At 38.7% G+C, this 22,886-nt stretch overlaps 2 protein-coding genes across 6 annotated transcripts; one reads left to right on the forward strand and one right to left on the reverse strand.

Moving 5' to 3' along the window:
• Window positions 1–472: 472 nt before the first annotated feature.
• Window positions 473–18,815, reverse strand: FIRRM (FIGNL1 interacting regulator of recombination and mitosis). Of its 2 annotated transcripts, none has more exons than XM_080407369.1 (24): window positions 18,619–18,815; window positions 18,035–18,074; window positions 17,259–17,347; window positions 15,934–16,038; window positions 15,242–15,382; window positions 14,115–14,277; window positions 13,655–13,739; window positions 12,942–13,080; window positions 12,380–12,460; window positions 11,319–11,383; window positions 9,736–9,884; window positions 8,777–8,885; window positions 8,075–8,261; window positions 6,902–6,984; window positions 6,474–6,525; window positions 6,051–6,140; window positions 5,184–5,369; window positions 4,377–4,499; window positions 3,357–3,452; window positions 2,805–2,918; window positions 2,261–2,365; window positions 1,888–1,968; window positions 1,008–1,121; window positions 473–715 (listed from the first exon to the last, which is right to left on the reverse strand). In XM_080407369.1, the coding sequence occupies exons 1-24, from the start codon at window positions 18,715–18,717 to the stop codon at window positions 530–532; spliced, it is 2,682 nt and encodes an 893-aa protein (XP_080263495.1). In that variant the 5' UTR covers window positions 18,718–18,815; the 3' UTR covers window positions 473–529. The 2 variants fall into 2 exon arrangements, with proteins under 2 accessions (XP_080263495.1, XP_080263494.1); XM_080407368.1 differs by having other exon boundaries at window positions 5,184–5,365; window positions 6,047–6,140.
• Window positions 18,816–18,819: 4 nt separating this feature from the next.
• METTL18 (methyltransferase 18, RPL3 N3(tau)-histidine) lies at window positions 18,820–22,754 on the forward strand. 4 transcript variants are annotated; one of them, XM_080407444.1, is made up of 2 exons: window positions 18,820–18,905; window positions 19,279–22,754. In XM_080407444.1, exon 2 carries the CDS (start codon window positions 19,470–19,472, stop codon window positions 20,520–20,522), a length of 1,053 nt encoding a protein of 350 aa, XP_080263570.1. In that variant the 5' UTR covers window positions 18,820–18,905; window positions 19,279–19,469; the 3' UTR covers window positions 20,523–22,754. The 4 variants fall into 4 exon arrangements, with proteins under 4 accessions (XP_080263570.1, XP_080263569.1, XP_080263572.1 ...); XM_080407443.1 differs by having other exon boundaries at window positions 18,825–18,901; XM_080407446.1 differs by having other exon boundaries at window positions 18,860–18,884.
• Window positions 22,755–22,886: the final 132 nt, after the last annotated feature.

The raw sequence follows: 22,886 nt of genomic DNA on the forward strand, positions 1-22,886 counted from the left end.
CAAACTGCTTAAGCATTCTTTCTGCTCTTAACTGTGACCAATAAAGATTATTTTTTAAAAAAGATGACCATAGTGTGGAGTGGAACCCAGCGGCAGAGGTATGTTCAGAGAACAGTACAGAGCCTTAAACTGTTATTCTTGTGTATTTTAAAATTAAGATAAAAACACCTAGTGCCTGGTCACCTGTACATGAGGGGAACAAAGGTAACTGTTACTTTCACAACAGATTCAAACATCTTAGTATTCAAAACAATCTCATGACATGTTTATCACCATACAGTAGCTTAGAAGAGCAAGCTATACATCAGCAACATACAAAATGACAGCTCAGGTGCACGATAGTGTCCATTAAAATAGATCAGTCCTTCCAGCCAGTTATTAAGAAAGTATCTCACACCTCAGTTCATTTTGGCACAGAGCATCGCCCCGTGGCAGTTTTTTCTTCTCCAGTAATCACAGCTACAAAGGCATCTCTTCCCTCAGAGCAGGGAGCTGAGCTGGTTTATTGTTCTAAAACCTGTTGAGCACCTTACCGTACACTGTCTCTGAGGTCAGCTACAGCTGTATGTAGAGTCTCCAGTTTTACCGCAAGCCAAGCAGGGGGTGACCCTTTCCGGAGCAGCAGCTTCACAGCCTCCACTGCCCCCTCCATCGTGCCTACTGCTGATTTATACTCCTCCTCAGAGGGTGAGTGACACGCTTTTTTTGCCAGAGGCTGCAGATTTAAGTTAACAGGAGACATCATTTATAATGCTCTACATAAGCAATCAGTCTTCATCCAAATGCAAAAAAAAACCCTTAGAAGGAAGAAGAGCTGCAAGTGACTCCCCTTGCCTTGTGAGAGTTTTGCAGCTGGCAGGCAAAACAGAGCATTCAGGTTATAATACTAAGGGCCAGGTGTGCACACAACCATGGCAGGCAGCAAGACCATCTTGAACCTCTTTAGAGACTTCCCAGAACTGACAGCAATTGAGTGGAGCCCAGATAGATTAAAGAAGTGCACATACCTCTCCTGTTGACTCCAGTTTTCCATCCATTTTCATGAACTGTGCACTGCAGGTAAGCCTTTCTTGCTTCATGCGTTCTGTTCGTGCTTCTGTTGTCTCTTCTACTTGCCTTGTCTAGGGAGAAAGCCACAGGAGAGGTACTAAACCAAGGTAGCATTACCAGCCTTTGCAGGCTCAATTTATATGCCACAAAGGGGAGGGAGCGAGACAGGGATCTTAACATGCAGTTCAAGATTAATCTAACTTCTCGCGCACTCTTCTGAGCAGGAGACTGAAGTTATCTACAGCTTTAGTGTAGCATCACTGGCAGCTATCAGTTCTTTTGCTAATTATCTGTTTGTCAAAAATGGTTCATGCAGGTAGCCCTGCCTTAGGTTACACAATGACAACCACCTCCTCTTTCCCACTGTTTATGTTCTGCCTGAACAGCCATCTGCTCATAAGAGAATTTTTTATAACATGCAAAAAGGGACTAAGATGCTTCATACATGTTCATCTAGCTTTCAGAAACTGACCCAAGAGAAACAGGGAAGGAAATCACACAAACTGAATATGAAGTTACTGTCTTTTTAAACAGAGAACTTCTCTGCTTACAACAACAACTGCAATTTAATCTTTTTGTTGTTGTTCAAGAAGGGAAAAATCAGAAGTTCAGAAGTACTGGCAGAGCAACATGTACAGGAATGGCAGTTGTTAATTCTGCTGATTAAAGCAAGTAGAAAAGTTCAACCAGAACCCAGTTAACAGAACAATTAATTTTAAATTTACTTATTTAATCACCATGCAGACAACGCAGTTATAGACACAGGCAGTGTACTGCTTACTATGGATGTGTACAACATCAAGTAAGAAAGCAGTAAAATGGTTCAAACATACATACCTTAGCCAGAAAACTAACAACTTTGTTCTTAATTTCTTCAGAATTAAGGCACTGAGGAACAACATCTTCATGGCTTGTTTCCTGCCAAAAATGTTGAGTAATAGTTTAGTACATTTGTATTTACAAAGGAACAAAGTAAAAAATGTTTCTGTGACAGTCCCTTCTCTGGTGTAATCAATCTAAGCAACCCGTGCTTCATCTTCCTTCACTTCCAGCTCCATGAGCCCTCATTACAGATGCTATGGCACATCAAAAGTAATACTAAGATCCAGACGGGTTAGTGAAGAGCAGCAAACGTTTAAGACAGAAGAATTTTTGTACAACAAAAGTTAACAGAGCCAAATACAGGCATCCAGAGCTCTTCTATGCTTACCTCTGCAAAATGTGTGAATGCCTCTAATGCGTGCTGATGAATCAGCCAGGTCTGGTCAGCTAGCAGAGAAGCAAACAAACACGACAACTGGGGTACAACTTGCCTCTGAAAGAGGAACAGATATCTATCAGTTCCAAAGAGTTAGTTGTGCACATCTTACCATAATGATCAATTATTAAAGATTCACTCTAAGGTCGAGGCACAGGTTTGTGAAACAGGAGAGTGCTACTGCCCTGTCTGACAAAAACAACACCATGAGGGAGGTGACATGTTCTATTCTTTCTTCTTGGAGGTTCAAACATCAGTCCGAATAACTGGTGAGAAGCAACAAGCAAATGAATAAACCAAGCATCTGACATGCACTCAGCAAGTCTGGATGAAAAATAAAACTGCTCTAGACCATTAACAAGTTTCTCAGATGATTATGCCCTGGCACTCCTGTATGTATTTAATGAAATTGATCCATTAACTTTATATTTAAATAAATAGCATATCTTGTCATCAAAAGACAAGATTATTTCACTAACGCCACAATTATATTTACCTGTGCTTCTTGTGGTATAAACACCTTTCCCATAGAAGAGAGAAAATCCACCATCGCTAGGCGAACATGATCTGGGGGATCCAACTGGAAAAGGGAAGACTGCAGTGCAAATACCTGCAGAAAACAAACTCCAGTGAAGCTCCATTGAACAGACTGCAGGTGAAAACCATCTCACCCTTAAATCTCAGGACACTGAGTTTAGAAAACTGGACTGAAAACAGGAGGGGGTATGCTACACCTTGTATAAAACTGGCTAGTATAAAGCTGCAGTGTGCATTTTAGAAAGCAATGAGCATTCTCTACAGCACAGCCGTATGTCTCAATTACCTTAGAGAGTAATGGGAGTCTCAGAAGCAAAGTGCCATATACTTGGTTTAAAGACCAGGAAAGTAATCAAGGAAGAAATAAAATTAGGAACCTCCATGTGTTAAAGAGAAGGCCAGACCATGAAATAACTCATTTGAGATTTCAGTAAATCACAAAGAACTTGGTTTTCACGTAGTAAATTACTCCTAATCTGTAAGGTTTTGTTTTGTGGGTTTTTTTTTTTACCTGAGTAATTGGTTGCGCATCTAATGCTTGGACAAAGAATTCCAAAAGGTGAAGTAGTAAACACAGTGTCTGCTGGAGACATGGCTCATCTGAGACCTTCAACAGATCACAAGATGTTAGTAACACTGCATTTTAGCTTATGGAATAACTGCTTAAGAAAGAATTTAAAGTTACAGTAGTGTTCCAAAATTCTTAGCTTAACTTCACACACCTAAAACAACACATCGTAAGCAGCAGCAAATATTAAAACAGTCATATAAATACTTCTAGGTAGTCATATTTTACAAGACCCTTTTCTTTGATTTTTATTAAAAATATTTCTTATCCCTTATCTCCTTCTTCCACTCACTAATATAAGCAGCTAAAGGTTATCTGAACTATTTCTTTTCACTGATCATTTGCCAAATGTCTCCACAGAATGGCTGAGGTTGGAAGAGACTTCTGAAGGGGCACATTGTTGGCTCTTCTTCACCCCCACTCAGACTTTCTTTTTTAATCCAGAGTATGAACCATGACAAACCTTTTCTTCTTTACTGCAACTGCAGCCATGAACAGGTATACAGTCGCCAGGGCATCGTCTTACCCCCTTGTTCTCAAATACAGGAGGAAGGTTACTAGCTCTATGGGTTTTCATGTGCTAACAAGCTATGTTCTAATTAGATCACCATGAGTTTTGTTCACATGCTAATGAACATTTAAAATAAGCCAAATTTGTAACCGGTATGAATCAGAATAAGGTATTTCAGACTTCTTGTTAAGCAAGTCTGAATCTGACACCAAGTAACAGAGTAAGAAGGTGCCAATATATTTAACATTCAGGAAAATTCAAACTCCACTTCCCAGAGCAGGCACCTGCCTAATACACAAACCAGCTGACAGCACATGGGAAGCACAGTTACACTGTGCTTTACACAAATGGTCCAATCCAAGTAAAACAACTTAGTAACAAACACATGATGATACAGCACCAGCCTCCCAGAGACCTCGTGCTTTCATCATTGGAGCAGCAAATTCTCTTACCTGCTTAGCCTGCAGAAAAGTCCAGAACTGACCAAGCACTTCCAAGACAGATGCCTGAAGTTCTGCCTCCAGAGTGTCATCAGCAAAACTGCATGCAGCCAACAGGACAGAAAGGGCAGTATTCTAGTAGGAAAAAATGTATTAGTAAGACCAAAAAAAATTACATTTAAAACAAACCAAACCCCCAGGCTCATATCAAACATTTAAAATGATACAAGATGGCAAGAAGCCCAATGTGCTGCATCAGCTGTACAGTACAGCTAATCCACCAGGCCACTGGCCAATAAAGCTTCCAAAGCAAGGAAACCATCCGTTACTTCTGTGAGTTTCACACAGCGCTGTAGTGAAATTACACTACATTAGCAGGCGAAAGCTGGCAGCAGATACTTCATGTGGAAGTCTCTGGTTTCTCACACTCCTTTGCCCAGGAGACCGGTGAGCATCTTTCAGATTTAATGCTGCATAAAACCAGCCAGGACTCCAAAACTTAAAAATAATTGTATGACATAATATAAATCAGAATTTCTAAAGAAAAATACATTTACTCACCTAGAGAGCTAACAACTAGAATAACTAATAAACCACAAGACCTTTACTGACACCCTCAGACTAGAGGGTCCTAAGGTGTTGTGTACTAGGAGAAAACATTAAAATGAGAGTTCTTGCTCAGGCATATGCCAATTAAGCATGGAAAAAACCTGTGCAACACACAGAAAAACAGAACTGAGGTGACAGGAACAGAATCCTTATAGTTTGGAAATCCAGAGTTCACATGTTTTTTTACAAAAAGAATGACATCTCCTTTACCACAGATTGAAGCTCTCCCAGAATGCGGCTGCTATTCAGCCATCGCCTGCACTGTGCGAGCCCTGCCACACAGAGCTGACATGCCACTTGTTTCCTCAGATCAGGATTCAGGGCCTTGAGGGATAAGTGCTGCCACACACGCAAGTTCTCCACCTCTTCTGGAAGAAACTTATGAGCAAATTCTACCTGCAAACAGAAGTTAACAAGAACTAAACAGACTGGAAGACAATTTGATAATCTGTTAGAAACTTGAGCAACCAAAATGTACTGCCAGTTACCTTTTCAAATATTACATGAGAATAAAGTTGTGTAAAACCTTTAATTTAAATAAAATAAAACTTCTTATATAAAAACCTTCTAGAACTGCTACCTCCACCATCACATATAGGACATCAGAATGACTAAGCAACTTACTCTTTCAGCTGCTTGAAGCAATGCCCCTAGCAACCAGAAGAAAGAGCTTTAGCCCCTCCAAGGTAAATAGAGAGGCACTGACAGGAAAGGATACTACTCTGTATCTGATGACATGAGAACACTGATGAACACCAGCTGCAGATGCAAGGACAGGACATACAGTCTCAGCAAATCTGGGAGATGTGCTGTTTTCATACTTGGTCAAAAAAATGACTTATTCACCACTTAGTAAGACCACTCTTACAAAAGGTGTTATGTGCCTCTTATTTTAAAAATCACACCTGCACAAATTGGGATCTGCTGTGACAAAGTAGCAACAAGTACAATATCAAGTACAGCAAGCAAGCACTCAACACCTTGTCATTTCTGAAGAACTGAAAGAGGGTATTTTAACACAGGCCACTGATTCAAATCTCTTCTATTAAGGACAGAAGATGCTGGTGCTATACTTGCCTGATGATCTGGAGCCATCAAGAACAGCATACGCCTCAGCAGAACACCCAAGGCAGAGACTTGGTAACAGTCACTGGGCCAAGACTTTACCTGAATTAGGATAAAATTAAAATAAAAGATAATGAATCTAATTAAATTAAGGAAAAAATCACCACTCAGCAAATGAATTCTATACAGAACGTTCCGAGAGTTGCTACGTGGGATCACAGCAGTAACAGTCTAAATAAAACAATGCAGGACATGCTGGAAATCCTCAGCATATTGTTTTGTATTTTCACAGTACTGCTATTGCTAATTATTAACCCAAACACAGTTTGGATTTGGAAAAAAAATGAAATTCCTGTCTTTGCTCATTTAGAAAGTTTGCTAGTAGGACTAGGATTAAAACTGGTGCCAAATTGCAAACATCCTTGTAGTTCTTACCAAGTGGGCGATCACAACAACGTGGTGAGCACACAGTTCAGCTGTTCCATATCTAGAATGTGAGAGATGGAAGCTTGTAAGTCTGTACTTCCTGCTCTTTTACAGACTAAATATCATAAATCTTGTCTGAGAGATGGCCATTTCCTTTAACATATTTAAACTTGATATGCACAAACACAATTTACTTGTGAGAACCATTCCAAAAACCAATTATTAAATAATAGAAAAGGTATGTCCCCCTTGCGTGCATGAATGTAAAAATAGCTAAGCCTTTTCTGCTTCTAATTTTCAAACTATGCTCTATATCTGAAAAGAATCCAATTATGGAACAATTTTGTCTTTAAAAAGTATCTCTCAAGGAATTATATACAACAGAACTAACTGGATCTCTGGAAATCCTGCTTGACCTGTAACAAAAAAAATCTTACCGGGCAAGGAAGCACCATGAGTCCATTGCCAGCAGAGACGTGATCATACTAGAACCCAGCACAGCATCCAGCAGAGCATACTCCTGAGGAGAAAGTATGTATGCAAATTCATGCAGAAACAGACTGCAGGCCTACTATTACTTTTACTCCACTAATTATCAAAAAACCTAGTAGGATTTTCAGCTTATCCAATCTAGAACGTTTTAAGAACTCATTTTCACACTCTGTCTTCAGCTACACCATCAAGCAAGCAGCTACACCTTTAGTTTTGCATACTTCGAATGTCTATGTACATCCATTTCAATGGGCTGAGAATCCTTCATTTTTCAAAACATTCCATCATGTGCATCCCTTCTTCACAAGGCAACTTTATGGGTTTGTTGTTTTTATTTTAAAAGCAATGTATTGCCAATGTCCTTGCCAGCTTTATTAGCAGTTTACTGAAAACCAAATAAAACTTGTCCCTCTTTTCGGAACACAAATTTTATCTGAAAGAGGAAAGTAGCATTCAGAAAAAGAAAAACTAAATTAGAGCTATAGTTTTTGTGACTGCTCTTAATTTTACAAAGGTTAACATTTATCTAGAGGTTCTTTTGTCTATGTGCAGTAAAAAGTGAAAAACTTCTAAAACATTATATAACCTTAATCAAAGCCCTGAATACTCCTCTGAAGTAAAAAAATATACTACTTATTATTTTATGGCATGTTATTAGCTGGAATACAACAATATAATCTATTTATTTTTATTTAATTAACATTTATCTATTTAATATGTATTTATTTAGTATTTAAATATTAAATGTCACTTTATTACTTCACAGTATAGACTAAAAAATCCACGTAAATTTAATACAAGTTGAATACTGCAGAAAAGAAGGCGCTGAACTTTTATAACAACTTGAGCTCCCCTCCTCCCAAAAAGAACAAAAATTTCCAACGCCACAGAGGTTCTCAAGAACTTATATGAAGCTTTATTTTCCCTTTCCCACAAGTGACATTTGCTTTATAATTGAACGCCAGTCATGTAACTGTATCCCAGCTCCTTTCTACAGAACTTCATACCTAAGCATCTCTTCAGAGCTAGATCATTAGAAAGAACTCCTTTTTTAAACAGTATCTATGCATCACAACAGCTGAGAAGGTGATAAGAAAAAAAAAAAAAAAAAATCTTACCAGCTGAGGAAAGTGTGATGGGAGTGTGGAAGCAATGAAGGAGCACAGGTGGATACAGACATAGTGATAGAGGGTGATGGGAACTGCTGGCTGTCCTGTACTAATCACCTCTGGCAAACAAACAGGGAGAGAAAGCTCGGCAGAACATTGCTGGAAACTGAAGAAGAGAGCTGAAAACAAAGACAGGCTACAAGGGTAAAAGAAAAAAAAGAAGGTGGGGTTTGGTGGAGAAACACAGCTGGGTTACAGATTTGCAAATCCCAAATCCTGCAAGCAACATCTGAAGTACAGAATCTTTGTCTTTGACCAGAAACAATGGCAGTAACTTCAGTGCTTTTACATGAGATTTCCGTTCCTATCTTCCTCTTTTACAAATTCAGGTGATTATTAGAGTTTAGGCATAAAAATGCAAGACGAAGTATCAACAAATTACATACATCTCTCTCTTCCTACCATGGATGTACTCTAAATACCATTCCTTTCCTGAAAAAACAAAGACATTTATGGTTCTGTATCCTTCACTGCTGAATCACTGAACATCAGATCCTGTTTTTCACACCACAAGGGTACGAATCCATAGAGTAAGACATGTTACTATACAGTTGCAAGGGAAACCCCAGCAGCTGAGCCACTCCTTTTGCTCATATAGGCTGATTACTGTAATGAAGAGGTGAAGAACTACAAGGAAAACCTTTTTAGTACCTTTTTCCTGTGTTCCAGAGAGTCTGCACTTCTTCAGGCTGAGTGGACAGCTTGTCCATTATGGTAATCAGGATGAGACACTGAGGGAGCTGCTGCTCAGGAGGGAGACCTGTAGAAGTTTTAAAAAGTGATGCTAGTTGCCTTGGTTGTGTGTAAACTGGCTTTTAAACAAATGACAAATGTTCCTAGTAAAACAATCAAAAAATCACAGACAGCTGGGAAAAAAGGAACATTTCATCATGAACACTGTGTTTGAAGTGAAAAATAAATGCAATATACTGAATCAGGCAAAATCTAAAATATTCCAGTTTTACACTGTCACTGCAAGATGCTGCGAAAGAGTTACAATTCTAGATGCCTTATGCATCCAGTCTCCTTGAAAGCATGGGATGTCTCAAACACTGAAAACACAAAGTTTTCTTCTAAGTGTGTTAGGATAATCACAAGGCCAGGGTACGCATATGGGAGAGAAGCAAGTCGGCTATCTCAGAATTCTGACACACTGGTCAGGGCAGAAATTGGGGAGGGGGGCGTGTTGTAACAAAAAGACGATCATTTCCCAGTTTGAAGGCATTCTACTTTTCACAGAAAATAATTTAGGAAAAAATAGCTGTCTTCCCCCACCAACAGAAGAGCAGAAAAATTTCAGCTTACTTTGAAAATTTGTGACAAACGTGGACTGAAATTACACAAAGCAGCAGAATTGATAGGATTTTTATTAACCAGATTGATAATGAAGTTATTGAAAGTACTTCGGAAAAGATGCATTTAACAGGAACTATTGGTTATAAAATTAATCTGAGCTAGCACGCAAGTGATTATATCATAGCACTTTCAAAACAATCAGAGCCAAGCAAATCAGAATACAACTGATAGTCCATAAAGTCAAAATATCAGCCCTGATCCCTCAGAGATGCTTACGTAGTACTATAGCAGTAGTAGCTGTATTTTAAACCCACCTAACTTTTCACTTAACACTTGCTCCATAAAAGGGCTAAAGGGAAGCAGCTGGTTGATGAGAGGGTCCAGAGCCACAAGAAAAACCCGGGATATTTCATCTCGATGAACTTCTAAGATGTTTGGAGCATAGAGACTGGGAGGAAATTTGCTAAGGGGGGCCAGAAAAAAAAAGTTACAGTAGCATTCTCAGTAACATTTTTCAAAAGAACTACAAAAAGGCAAATTCATTATTTCCTTGTTATTATGAAATAAAAGGCTCCCCATTTTAGAGTATGTATTGTAGCCTGAGAGTTACAACTCTGCATTCACTCATTAAACTAAACATCATAATCAAGTATTTTATGAAACATTGAAAGAAAATCTTACAGGCTCATGGAAAACACATGTAAAATACATAACACACCTAAGAAGAACTACACTGAATCACAAACAAGTCAAGCAATGAAAAACCAAGCAAACACCTGTATACACAATTTGATGGTCATAAATGTGATAGCACTGATCTAACACATGACACTAATAAAAGTGTACCAAAATTTCTTTGAAGAGAAAAAAGACCCTGAGCAATAGAAGAAAAAAAGAAGTGAGTATAAAGCAAAGGAATTCATGAAACGAAAACCTCTCTTACAACTTACTGACTGTAAAAATGCTTCCTACTCAAAAATCCTGCTCAGTTTTGCTGAGTGAATAAAATTTCACAACCTTCCACTTGAAAAAGATCTACAATGTAAGTAAAGTTAGAAAAGGAAACTCATAAAAAAATCCACCTGACCTTGCAGTGAAACACATAGTGAACTCATGTGCACATCTCACCACAGAACCTGGTTTCAATTCCAAAAGAATGACTGAAATCAGCCCTCGATTATGAAGTCCACTTTCCACTATTCTTCCCCACTGTTGCAGCAAATACAACAAAACTTTTGAAAGAAAAACAGTCAGCCACTTGCAGACTGTTAGGCTTCACAAGCATAATGTTAAAAAAGTGCTTGCTTCCGAGAGAACCACAGTGTCCTTTCGTGAGATTTCACAAGATTATAAACACAACAGTAAAGCTATGAAAAATTTCAGAATGCTCTGTTTCTGATGCTCTCTCCCTTCAGGACAAATGTTTCTGTACTTTGTCTTAGAGATTGAAAACAATCTGTTTCAAACTGGAAGGTACACTGCTGGGTTGCTCAGTTTTAACCCTGCCTAATTGCTTCATTTCAAGGTGACTAAAGGGCAAATCCTACCTTGGGGAATTTTGACTTCAGGAACAAGAATTTTCAACTTGCATAAATAGACCCAGTGTCCAAGATAATCTGCATATTCCGCACATAAATTGTTAAGAAATGTTGACATAAGTTATTGCAACAAAGTCAGTGGTTTGTCAATACTGGACACTCATCAAAAACGGGGTTAAGGTAATTAGTATCACACAAAAATGCCCAATTTATTAAAAACATATTTTAGTTTTCCGTACATGAAGAAAGGAAGGTAACAGCTCTAGAACAAGAATTCTATTTTTACATCTCAAAAACTAAGAATGAAGGATGGAGATGTTAAGATACTATCAATAATCAATTATTTGTACTTCACTTACCTGTATATCTGAAGAAAGAGCTGATGTAACTGAGAACACAAATCAGAGAAGAAAGAAAGAAATTCCTGCAAAAATTATTAGTTTTGAATGGTACTTTTAATATAAAATACATGATTAAGTACACTTCCTTTCCATTTTACTATACTGGTGTGCAAACTACTATACTGCAAAAATTGCTTAAGTTCTAACAATCCACAGCACAAAACAAGTGCAAAGCAAACAATGAAGAAAGTGCTCCTAAGACTAATTACACTACATGTATATATATATATTGTAGGTGAACTGGCTAAATTTAGAGGCATGCTTAAAAAAATTGGTAAGTACATTTGTAATAGTCACAGAGAGCCACAGAAATCTGAAGTGGTCTCATACACGCTGTAAGGCTGCTTTATCCTGTCAAAACGCTATTTGTTTTGTGCAGAAGAAAAAAAAAACACAACAAAAAAAATCACCCCCCTGCTTTTATCCCATGGGACAGAACAGATGCAGAATGTACCATCAGTGCTATTCCTAAAGAGCAAAAGTTTTTCACATCCATTCTTAAAACGGGTAGATTTACAGCATGTCTTCTAATAATGAGAAAAAGAGAACACAGCAACAAAGTGAAAGGGCCAGGAAAAAGAGCAAGAAATCAGTGTCAAAGCTAACAAGAGTAAGTGCACGGACACTTCTTCTTACTAATGCCACATCATTTTCGGTTGCCGAAACAAGCAACTGAAACAACCTGGCAACAGGTTTCATCTGCTTAATGCTTCCAGATAGTTTCTGTTGCACTGTCTCAAGGCTGCCTGTAAAGACTGGACCCCACTCCTCAGTGACACTGCTTGCAACAGCTTATTATTGCTGTTTGCTTTTCTGTTGAATCACAGCAGTAATCCTGCTTAGGCTTCTGAGTATATACAGGTGGAAGAACTACAAGCAGGTTACGCGTGGATGTCAATTATACCACCCATACGGTATAGTTATAAATTGTTAAGATACAATGCAGTACAAAATTATTCCATTTGCAGACCAGAGGCTTTAATTTAATACTAACATAGAATTAAAGTATTAAAACCTACCTTGGTGTAGTGTGCAAGGGAATTAGCAAAGAATCTACACAGTTTGACCGTCTTCTGGAACAGCCTGAGGTCAGCACCATCCTGCCCAAAAAAAGCAGCTCTAAAACTTCACATACAGAGTAATACAAGAAAAAAATGAAGTTAAATTGCTAACAATGTTTAAAACCTATTTCAAACTTGATTCTCTACAGACTCCACAGCTATGAGAGAAAAGCTGTAAAAATCTTCAGTAGGCCTCAACATTTTTGTGGCAATATTCAGAATTGCAATGTTATCTTTTGATTGACCTTAGGATATTGTCAGTTTAGGAAATAAAAGACATTTCCATAGAGTATGGTGGAAACTTTTTTTCAGTGCCTTGCTAAAACATCCCCAATCTAAACAAAGTTATGTTTTTTCACTTGGTTTCAAAAGAACTACATACTCTGCCTACTACAGGAAGTGAAAAAAACCCAACCAAACAACCCAACAAACCAAACCTAAACCACTCCAAGCAATAATACAGAACAAAGAATTTATCCTCCTCAAGTTTGATGGCAGCTTTGGGAGCTTTTTGATTCACCTGTATCTCTGACATCTTCATTTGCTCAGCCAGCTGCAAACAGGAGTGAAAAGAAAATAGAGTGTCCTTGCACAGGCCACCAAGGATGTCACTGTGTTTCAGATGGTGCTGCAGCAGAGAATGATGCTTCAGGCTTTGCCTAAAAAAGTAGGAATATAATCAGGTATTTAATTGTCAGAAGCCAGCATGCAATGAGTTAGTACAAATCCAAACAACTAATTCTTCAATTTAGGCTTTTATGTAACACTAATTGATGCAACATCAATGTATTGATGCAACATCAATGTACACTGAAATCAGAAATTTAGAGAACAACCCTCTTCATAGCCACAAGTAAAACACAGAGGAAAGGCAGGATGAAAGTGCAAGACAGCACAACTCAAGTCAAAAACTCTTACAAAACTGTAGGTCAGGCCTCTTAAGATTATTTATTCAGATTATGGTGTTTCAGATTTTCTTCTGCATTGTAATCCAAAAGACAAGCTTCTATTACTTTTCATGCACAATTCCTAACTACCTTCAGGGCCTTTAATACTATACTAGCTAAGTACCTAAATTAAATTTCTAAATGTACTTATTAGCTAAATAGCTAAACTGAAATCTCTAATTTCAATTTTATTTGAAACTCTGAACATAAAGCTATTGAAACACTGGTTATTTAAGATTACAGTCTGTTTATATTACAATAAAATCCAAAGAGTTCAATGACATACTTGACTATGAACTTCCACGTATTGGCATGAAGAGCATGGTCCATATCAGAAATGACAGCGCATATCTCCAGCACAGTGTGGATTACTACAGAGGAATTAATAACAACAACAACTGAGTGAAGTCTGATTCATGAGTTCACAGCTACGCTGCTCCTAGGAAAACAGCAGCAACCACAAGCACTAAGAAAATACCATCACACTAACACAGAATCAGGAAACTTGGCCGAGTGCTTAGATGCTGCCTGTTTCCTACAAACCTACACAACATGCCCCACCCCACAGAGAAAGTTTCAGGAGAAAAACTGAAATATTTCAAGCTTTAACACAGTGCTGTCTGAAAGGCTGGTCAGGATGTCAGCATGCTCAGAACCCTGTTTTAAAAATTCAAACATACCTCTCTATAAGAAAAAAAAAAAAAAAAGACTGAGCAATACTAAAAAAATGTTAGATGCACATATACCTGACACCATATCTGTGACGTTATCTTCAGTAGAAGCAGAGCCCATGGAAATCATATCAAGTAGTTCCATCAGCTGCTTCTGAAGAGAGTAAGTTTCCTTGAACATAGCTTGTAGGAGGTCAGAAATCAAGTGCAGATGCCCACAGTACAATGATTCACTGTCCTGTAGGAAACAGGGAAGACGACGTTTATAAAAACCAGTTCAGGAATCACAGTCTGATGTTTCACATGCTGAAAATACCGACAGCTTTGTCACACATTTCACTGGAAAAAAGAACAAGGCATAGACATACCTACTTCAATACACAGCCCAATCTGTAGCTTCTGCTGCTGACTCCCGTTTGCTAAACATAAAATGCTATTCACCTGCAGCTTCATCAACTAATGAAGTCTGCCTGGCTCTAGGGAGTTTAGCGGGCTTTGTGTTAGGCCTCAATATATGAACCTAAGATCATATTTCTGAACAAAACAGTCCAATGTTAGCAACAAAGGAAGCAGCATTCCAAATCTTAACCTTTGGATAAAGGTATGGCACGTGCATTTGACTCCTGACATGGAAAACTGATGTAAATGTTCCCATAGGAAAGACAAACTGAAAAGTGAAAATGAAGGCCAACCAAAAGCTATTGTGTCCTTATGATGAGCTTGTTTTATTTTTACTGCTCTAGAGGGAATTACTGTTGCATCTGCAAATCCAGACATGAAACCTGATAAGACATTACTCATCGCAACCAACATAAACATCCTAACCTCAACTTTCAATCCACTGTGGAACTTGCATAGGAATAAAGTAAGTAGCACCATTTTGGTAACCATTTGTAGCTCTGAAAATATCGCAGCTATCAGAAGCGCACAGGTATCACAGAGAGCCTACATTCATAAACACAACGTTCAACTGATATTGATGCAAAATACAGAAATAGCGCAGTCTGGGCCTTTCACTACCCAGTCAGACAGCTGAAAATAATCTTGTACTTGGGCATTGAATAAAAAATTTAAGAACTAAATTTAAATTGAAAAAAATAATTCCACAACAGTATTACTTCAAAATAGGATGTTCTTACAAAGTGAGTGTTTCCTAAAAGCCAGCCAGCGTAAGAATTTTTCTCCTTCTAACACAGCCCTACCTTGCAGTGTGTAAATGTGTTCTTTATTATATGAAGAACTGAGGATGGAAGGGTGCGGATACTCTCCAGAGGCACGCACTCTTGAAGTGTGCAGATGTATCGTACACAACCGGTCAGAGTTTCCAAGAGCTGCACCATAGTCTTAAAGCAAGAATAAACAACAACGTTTTTCACCCCTGCAATGATTTCAAAAGCCTGTTTTCTTAGATGAATTGCACCTAGATTTTTATAGCGTTTAAAGTTCACTGTTCTTTGCATATAAAGATGAATGAAGCACCATAAAATATCAAGCAATTCCAGAGTTTTTCTCTGATACCATATATTTTTGAAAGCTTCGTTATTTCTTTTGACTACTCTTCTCAATTTACAAAAATTTTAAAACTCAGAATTAAGTGACTGTATAACCAGGTGCCAGGTTCACTCTTTAAACAGGGAGAATCACATTCCATTTGCATTAGGAAATTAAGCAGAATTTGAGATTTTTTTTTTTTAATTATGATTAGCATCACATGCTAGATGTTATCAAATCATTCACAAAATGTTAATTGAGCTTCAACTGCAAAGGAACATCAAATAACATTTTAGCCATCTAGTTAGTAGGTGGTAAAAATATTCTAAAAAACTTGTAATTTTAGGTAAAAATCAAAGAATAATGTAAACACTCCTTTGACAGCTTATTTCACAGGACTTGCCTGCAGAAGATTCCTTACAGTACTGCATAACTCTGTATTCTGGCTGGTTAATCCTTTTGCCTCGGTGGATAATTCATACATCAAGTTATCAAATAACTGTAGAGTCTGTCACAACAAAACAAAACTTAAACATTTTATTTATAAATATACACATGCAAATAGTAACACTATTCTCTTAACTGCTTGCTTCCTTGGCATGGAGTCACCGGCTACTGTGATAACTCACAGGAGAAAATCATGTCTTCTAGCATTTGAATCATAAAACGTGATAAACAAGAAGCCATCTTAGGGTTTTCCCAAATTATAGACAGAAGCTATACTAGCTGCTATCTTTCCTAAAAATCTGTTAGTAAAACAAACTTCTCAGCTAATTTACTTGAAATATATATACCTCATTCTACCAAAGATTTTTTTACACATCGTTTTAAAAGGATAATTTAGTCTCAGAAAATTTGTGGTTTTGTTGAGAACGATCACTAACATTTTGAATACATTAAAAAAATGAAGTCTATGACCTACAAACAACAATAATTTAGTTGAGGTCCTTGGATATTTGACAAGTGTTACTGCTGAGACTGCAAAAGACAGTGAGGTGCTTCCAGGCATGTGCAGGATGCAACATAAATAGGTATGGTACGGCAATCCTTGTTCAGCATAGGCTTGTTAGGAGCCATTTTTCTTGAAACCTCCAAGATCTGCTACAGGACATAAAATAAACGAAATGGAAATCAAGTGGCCATTTTTACCAGCTTCTTAAAATACACAAGCTGAGCCTTGAAACTTAGATCAGTAACTTGGCTTTGCTCTACTTCATTTAAAATGTAAACACTGAAGAATTTTCATACAACTATAGCACAAAATTCTCCATCATTTAATCAAAAAAAAGAACTTATCTTAGGTCAGTATGGTCTAAAAGTTTTTCACTATATTATTAACATATTTCACAACATTTATTCATGATATCTGAGCATTGAGCTCTTCAGCATTTTTGTCCTGGGAGGCTACCTCACATGAAAATTCTCCACCATGGTCATTTCACAAAAAGCTCAATCTTCTCAAAAAGAAATAAAAACCAATTCTACCACTGAATGGAGAAACTATTACATTGCACATTCAATCCTCTCCCCACTGTAAAGAATGGTAACAATCTCAGAAACAACCCAAAACAAAATCGATAAAACTGTTAAAGGATAAAATTTTAATTTCAAGTATTGTACCCAAACCAATAATTATATTGTGTGACCTCAAAAAAGAATCTCTGTGTTCTAAGCAGGTTTTAGCACTGGACCAACTGAAAATTCCACATTTAATTGAAGCTGTCATACCTTTGGTAATACTTTTGAGAAAAAAGTTTCTTCCAAATCTGCAAGGCTGATATGGGGCAAAAACATTTCAGTCAGGATCCTCAGAACACCTGCAAAGCAAAGCATTTAAATGCTATAGAAGAACAATGTGTCATTATCAGAAATACGCAGCAACCTATCAGATGAAACAAAGAACTGCACCAAGCAGAAACAGATCAGGTATTTGATTTTGAGAGCAGCAACACAACATTTGCCACACATTTATTATACAAAAAATCAAGTAACAGTAACGTCTCTTACATGTATAAACCCGTCAATAATATCATCACACCTGACTGACTACTCAGCTGAAGACTGAGCACAATTGTTTGCCCATGGAACTAGAACATTCCAAACTGCAAGTAGTTGCACATTTAATGTGCTGGCTGGCACTAATATTCAACTTTATTACATACCAGCCTCATTTTCTTACCACTATCAAGTATTACAAGAGTTTTTCCACCTATAAGATAATGGCCAAAAAGACAATAAAATACATGATGAAAAAGAACCCTTCTTTGAAGTGTCTAATAATCAGTAGCGGGAAGGAAAAAGCAGCCTTGCATGCATAACTTCTTCATGGACTTTCTTCAAACTTATTCAACATGCAAATTGTGTAACATGCAAGGTCTGGCAAGACTGCTGATGACCATGAAAGTCACAAGTTATAGCATAAGTATTTTTAAATAACACAGAATTTATAATGCAATTGCAATACAACAACCCATAGGAAGAGGCACTTCTTGGTCACTACTTACGAATATGCTCAGTCCAGTCTTCAGACTCTTGATACATAGAGTAAAAAACGTTAAAGAAACTCAAACTCATTTTGCTGTAACAGTTGCATCTTTAAAGCATCTGCAGCAGTCACAGTGGCTTCTCTCTCACTGTTCCACATACGCTTCACCCATCACATGAAATAGGCAGGGATGCTTCATAACCGATGCAGGCTCATGTACCTCAGTACTCACACCATCAGCACGAGTATTTCTAGTGTATTGGTGAGTACATCTTGGGGTGGGTTTTTGATTGGTTTTATGTTGGTTTTTTGTTTTGTTTGTTTGGGGAGGAGCTACCTACAGTGCTAAATGAACACCACTATTTTCTACCGTGAATCTTTTATTTCAATGAAGAACCGTTCGTATTTCCAGTAAAACGCCCAGCATCTAGCTTTTCTGCCCTGTGTCTGCCCCTTACAAAGACTGCACCGCTTTCCCTCCCACGGATGCCTTTGCTCTAACTATGCAAGGCTGCAGGAGGCACGCCCCCACAACCCCCCCGCCGTTTCGGGATGCTTCCCCACAACCACCCAGCAGCCCAACCACCCTCCCAGGAAGGATATAAGAAGCCTGGGAAGAACGGTGGGCATCTCTCGGCGGCAGAGATCCCAATCCCAACCTCCCAGCTCTTGCAAGAGCAGCTCGCGATCTATCTGGGACATGGCGCTGACTCCACACACCTCACAGGAGAACAGCGGCGGCGGGAAAAAGTTACCTCCGCAATCCCAGCAGCCCCCAGCAGCCGCCCCGCCCCTTTCCCGCCCGCGGGGGCTGCTGGGATAGCGGAAGGGGCAGCCGCTCCACGTGGGAGAAGCGGATGGTGCTGCCGGTATCCAGCAACCGGGGGTCGGTACGGGCACGGGGTGGGCTCAGCCGGGATCGGATCTCTTTGCCCGGCTTGCATGCTTCAGCTGGGGCTGTAAGGGAGGGATGCTGGGCCTTAACAGCCTCTGTGCGCTGTGGTTTGGCGTGGCTTGAAAGACTGAAGGCTGAAACGGGGAGTTTTACGGTAATAAGCAGTTCCTCTTATTTTTTCCAGTCTCTATCTACGTTACATGAGAGATGTCACTTGTCATGCAGTCTTTTCATAAATTTAAATGCTTATAAGATGGGTTTTTTCCATTTAAAATTGTATTTAAATGAATTTAACCTAAAAAAATAGGAGGCAGCGATTAGTCGGCTTGTTTGTGCTAATACGTAGAACTTGTTTATTCTATTTCCAGAAGTAACTCACCTGGTTTGTTGGCCAAATATCTGCTATTCTACCTGCAAAGCACTCTTCCCCACAGCAATAACTACATAAAAACATCCTCTATAAAAAAACAAGAAAAAAGTTGTGTTAGTATTGCTCTTAGACGAGTGTTTCTGGCTGTAATAAATTAAACTTTTTTTTTGTTTACTGTTATTCCTGAAAATGGATTTCCGATTTAATTTTTTTATTGACAAAAATGAGAACGATGAACCAGACACTCTGGGTAAGGTGGACTTAGAGTTGCACTCACCAAAACACAAGCAAGAATCCACAGGAAAGAAGCAGCAAACTGCTGCTACTGCGGCAGGTGCCAGCCCGAGGCTGGGTGCTGATGCACAGCAAGATGAGACACCGTCAAAGTTCTTTAAAGCTGCCAAGGAGCACAGTATACCTGAAGATCCCAACAAAATATTGGAAAATAAAGTCATGGAAATGACATCAGGCTTGTATTCGGTGAATGTGTCTGTAGTGGAAACTATGTGTTTGGATGGTGTGGATGCAGAAGGCATCATATCTAAAAGTGTTTCTTCTCGCTCTGATCTCATCCCGGGAGTCTACGAAGGAGGGCTGAAGATCTGGGAATGCACCTTTGATCTCATAGACTACTTTTCCGAGGCTGAAATACAGTTTACCAACAAGGCTGTGTTGGATCTTGGCTGTGGGGCAGGACTGCTGGGAATAGTTGCTTTAAAGGGTAAAGCTGGAAAAGTCCATTTTCAGGACTACAACAGCACAGTGATTGATGAAATAACCTTGCCTAACGTGGTGGCTAATTGTACAAGCAAAGGCAGCAGGCTGGACAGTAGGGACAACAGAGGAACCAACAAGCCTCCTTCAAAGAGGCCCAGGAAAGCAGAGTGCTTGCCTGATATGCTCACCAAATGCAGATTTTTTTCTGGGGCATGGTCTGAAGTCAGCCAGCTCCTGCGAAGCAGCAACAGCCCCTTTTCAAAGTATGACATAATTCTCACATCTGAGACCATCTATAATCCTGAGTACTACAGTGCTTTGCACAATACACTGGCTGAGCTCTTGGATAAAAACGGACGCGTGTATTTGGGAAGCAAAGTACATTATTTTGGTGTTGGTGGTGGTATCTCCCTCTTTGAAACATTCATTGAAGAAAGGAATGTGTTTAGGACCAGCATAGTTAAAACAATTGATGAAGGACTACAGCGATGTATTATGGAAATAGCCTTTAAAGATTCCATTTAAAATGCAACCACCGGTCCTTCAAAAATATCAAAGACAAAATATTTTAATCCTCACATCTCTGCTTTTTCCTCTGTTGTGTTATTCTGGTTTGACAAATTAAAGATGCTTGTTAGAAATGCTTGACAAATTCTGATGTCTGAGAACTGAAGGACTTCTGATTCTGGTTTTGCGTAGAAAAATGGAGTTCTGCTTAAACCAGCATCTGTTTATGCCAAGTAATTGTCATTTATATGTATTTAAAAGTAAAGTAAGTCGCTGTCCCCAGTCCCCCTCTCACATTCTTTGGCAGTGCTAGAACCTCACCGTAAGTAAATGAGATCATTTAACATCCCAATACAGTGCAAGCAGCTGTTCTCAAGGGTGAGAAGAGTTTTAACTGCTGCAGCAGATTTCAGAATCATCTGCGTATCTGTGTGCCCGGCTGCTTTGCCACCAGAGGGGGTTGGATTTATTACTTGGGTTCTATTCTGCTAGCAGTCTCGCAAGTCATTGTAATGTTTCCACATGTAATGCACGCGACTTTTATTCATGCCTTTGAAAAAGTATACCAGAGAATATGCACTACTGTGGTCTCTGAATTTTTACATTCAGATTTTGATGTATCACTTAAGAAATTGTCAGCAAGTAACTGGGAAAAGCTATACTGGTTTTAGAAATTAGTAAAATGTTTCTGTTAATGGCTCATATGCTATGACCCATTTTCAACACTTGCTGGGGGGGTACTATTGAATGCTCACACCTCTTAAATCTTTTCAGCAGTTTGGCTGGGCAGCAAGCATTCAGAAAAGCTGTACAAGTCACTCCTTTGTCCTAGGCTGAAGAAATTACCTTACTAAAAATGCAAACAAACCCAAAGAACAACAAAACCTGGTCCCAAGTGCTTAGCATCACCCAAAATTCACACAAAAAAATGCATTGCATGTTTTGTTTAACCAAAACTGGGCAAAAAGCTATTACACAACTCCTAATGTGTGCATCAAAGCTACTGCTTATCATGCACTGCTTTATTGGGTGCCTTTGCAAAAATATAGATAGCCAACCACTGCAGTAAACTGCATGCAAGGATACTCAGTGTAGGGAGGACAATAGCCTAAGGGGATGGAAAGAAACTTCTGACAGTGGTGACCTAAGTCACTTTATTACATAAAGATCCTGTAGCTGAAGATTTTTGAGTCTTCACAGTGCAAGACACCCAAGTCAGAGATTTCCCGTACTTTACAGAAGAGCCTTAACAACTACTATTGTTTCAAAAACAATTGTAAGTAGACTATTTTAAAGGGATGCTTTGGAAATTACTGAAGTTGCTCTTTTACAGGAGAGAGAGAACAAAAGCAGTCAGTTGTGTCACAGCTGTGATTGCGCTATGGAATTTTTCTGCATCAACTCTGAAACTTGGTGATGATAGCAAACTGCTGACTATAGATTGAGGAACAAAGGGAAGTTTAGCTTTGGCAGATCAATAAAGTACTGTTAACAGTTCTTTTTTGTCAGAACTGAGAAGCTGAAAGCAAACTGGCTACCGCTTGCCATTTTTCAAGCCTCAGTCATAAGACAAATTGTGGCTTGTACATAGTGACTGAATAGCGTGTTCTACACTTACTAGGTCTACTGCTCTTTCAGAGAATGGTACCTGAAGCAATAAGAAATGTTGACCACTATGACAGTGAATGTGGTTAGGAACAAGAATCTTAGGTATTTTTGTATGAATAAATGAAGGTGGCACTCACTGTCTTGGGTTTAATATACTACTCCTTTCCTCGGTATCCTTTTATTCTTGGATTGCTGAAATATGGCTCTGTTTTCATGCAAGTACGAAATCGGATTTTTTTGGACTTTGAAGTGAAGACTGCTAGAGAGCTACAATCTCATAGTGACTGCACACCTGCAAAACAGGAAAGCCAACAGTGTAATTAAGTTCCCGTTTCAGAATTAAAGATGCTAATAAAGGATGTTTTTCTCAGGTGAAATCAGCAAAATCAGCATTGGCTTTTCCATAATTCCAGATGAGTTCTATTCTGTTCTTGAAATTCAGCAGATGGATGCTGAGAGGGAGCAAAATTAATACATTTGGGTTTAAAGGCTGGTGGTTCTGTTGGTGTTTCAACATCAAATACTACTATTTTCCCTAATGTACATTAAGGCTTTCTCTACCTGCCAAATCATCACCACCCTGGTGACCAGTTTCCTGCTTCTCCTCATGATCTGGAATAAAAATATCTCACTCACTTGTAATACTTATGTAATTACTTAATAGCCAAGGAAATCAGCATTTCTCTAAATGACATTGCAATAGAAAATAACAGAAGTGGGAGGACCATCAAAAGTATTTTTTTGATGACTCAAACCCTTACACCAGGCCCAGTT

The sequence above is a fragment of the Falco punctatus genome, assembly GCF_963210335.1.
Source record: "Falco punctatus genome assembly, chromosome: 11".
NCBI classification, from domain to species: domain Eukaryota; kingdom Metazoa; phylum Chordata; class Aves; order Falconiformes; family Falconidae; genus Falco; species Falco punctatus.

Coding starts and splice junctions, on each gene's coding strand:
- METTL18 (XM_080407444.1), top strand. CDS start 19,470: ATGGATTTCCGATTTAATTTTTTTATTGACAAAAATGAGAACGATGAA.
- FIRRM (XM_080407369.1), bottom strand. CDS start 18,717: ATGTCCCAGATAGATCGCGAGCTGCTCTTGCAAGAGCTGGGAGGTTGG. Junction 17,348..18,034: donor AGACTGGACTGAGCATATTC/GTAAGTAGTGAC, acceptor TTTGCTTTGCAG/GTGTTCTGAGGATCCTGACT. Junction 8,262..8,776: donor CTCTGGAACACAGGAAAAAG/GTACTAAAAAGG, acceptor TTACCCTTGTAG/CCTGTCTTTGTTTTCAGCTC.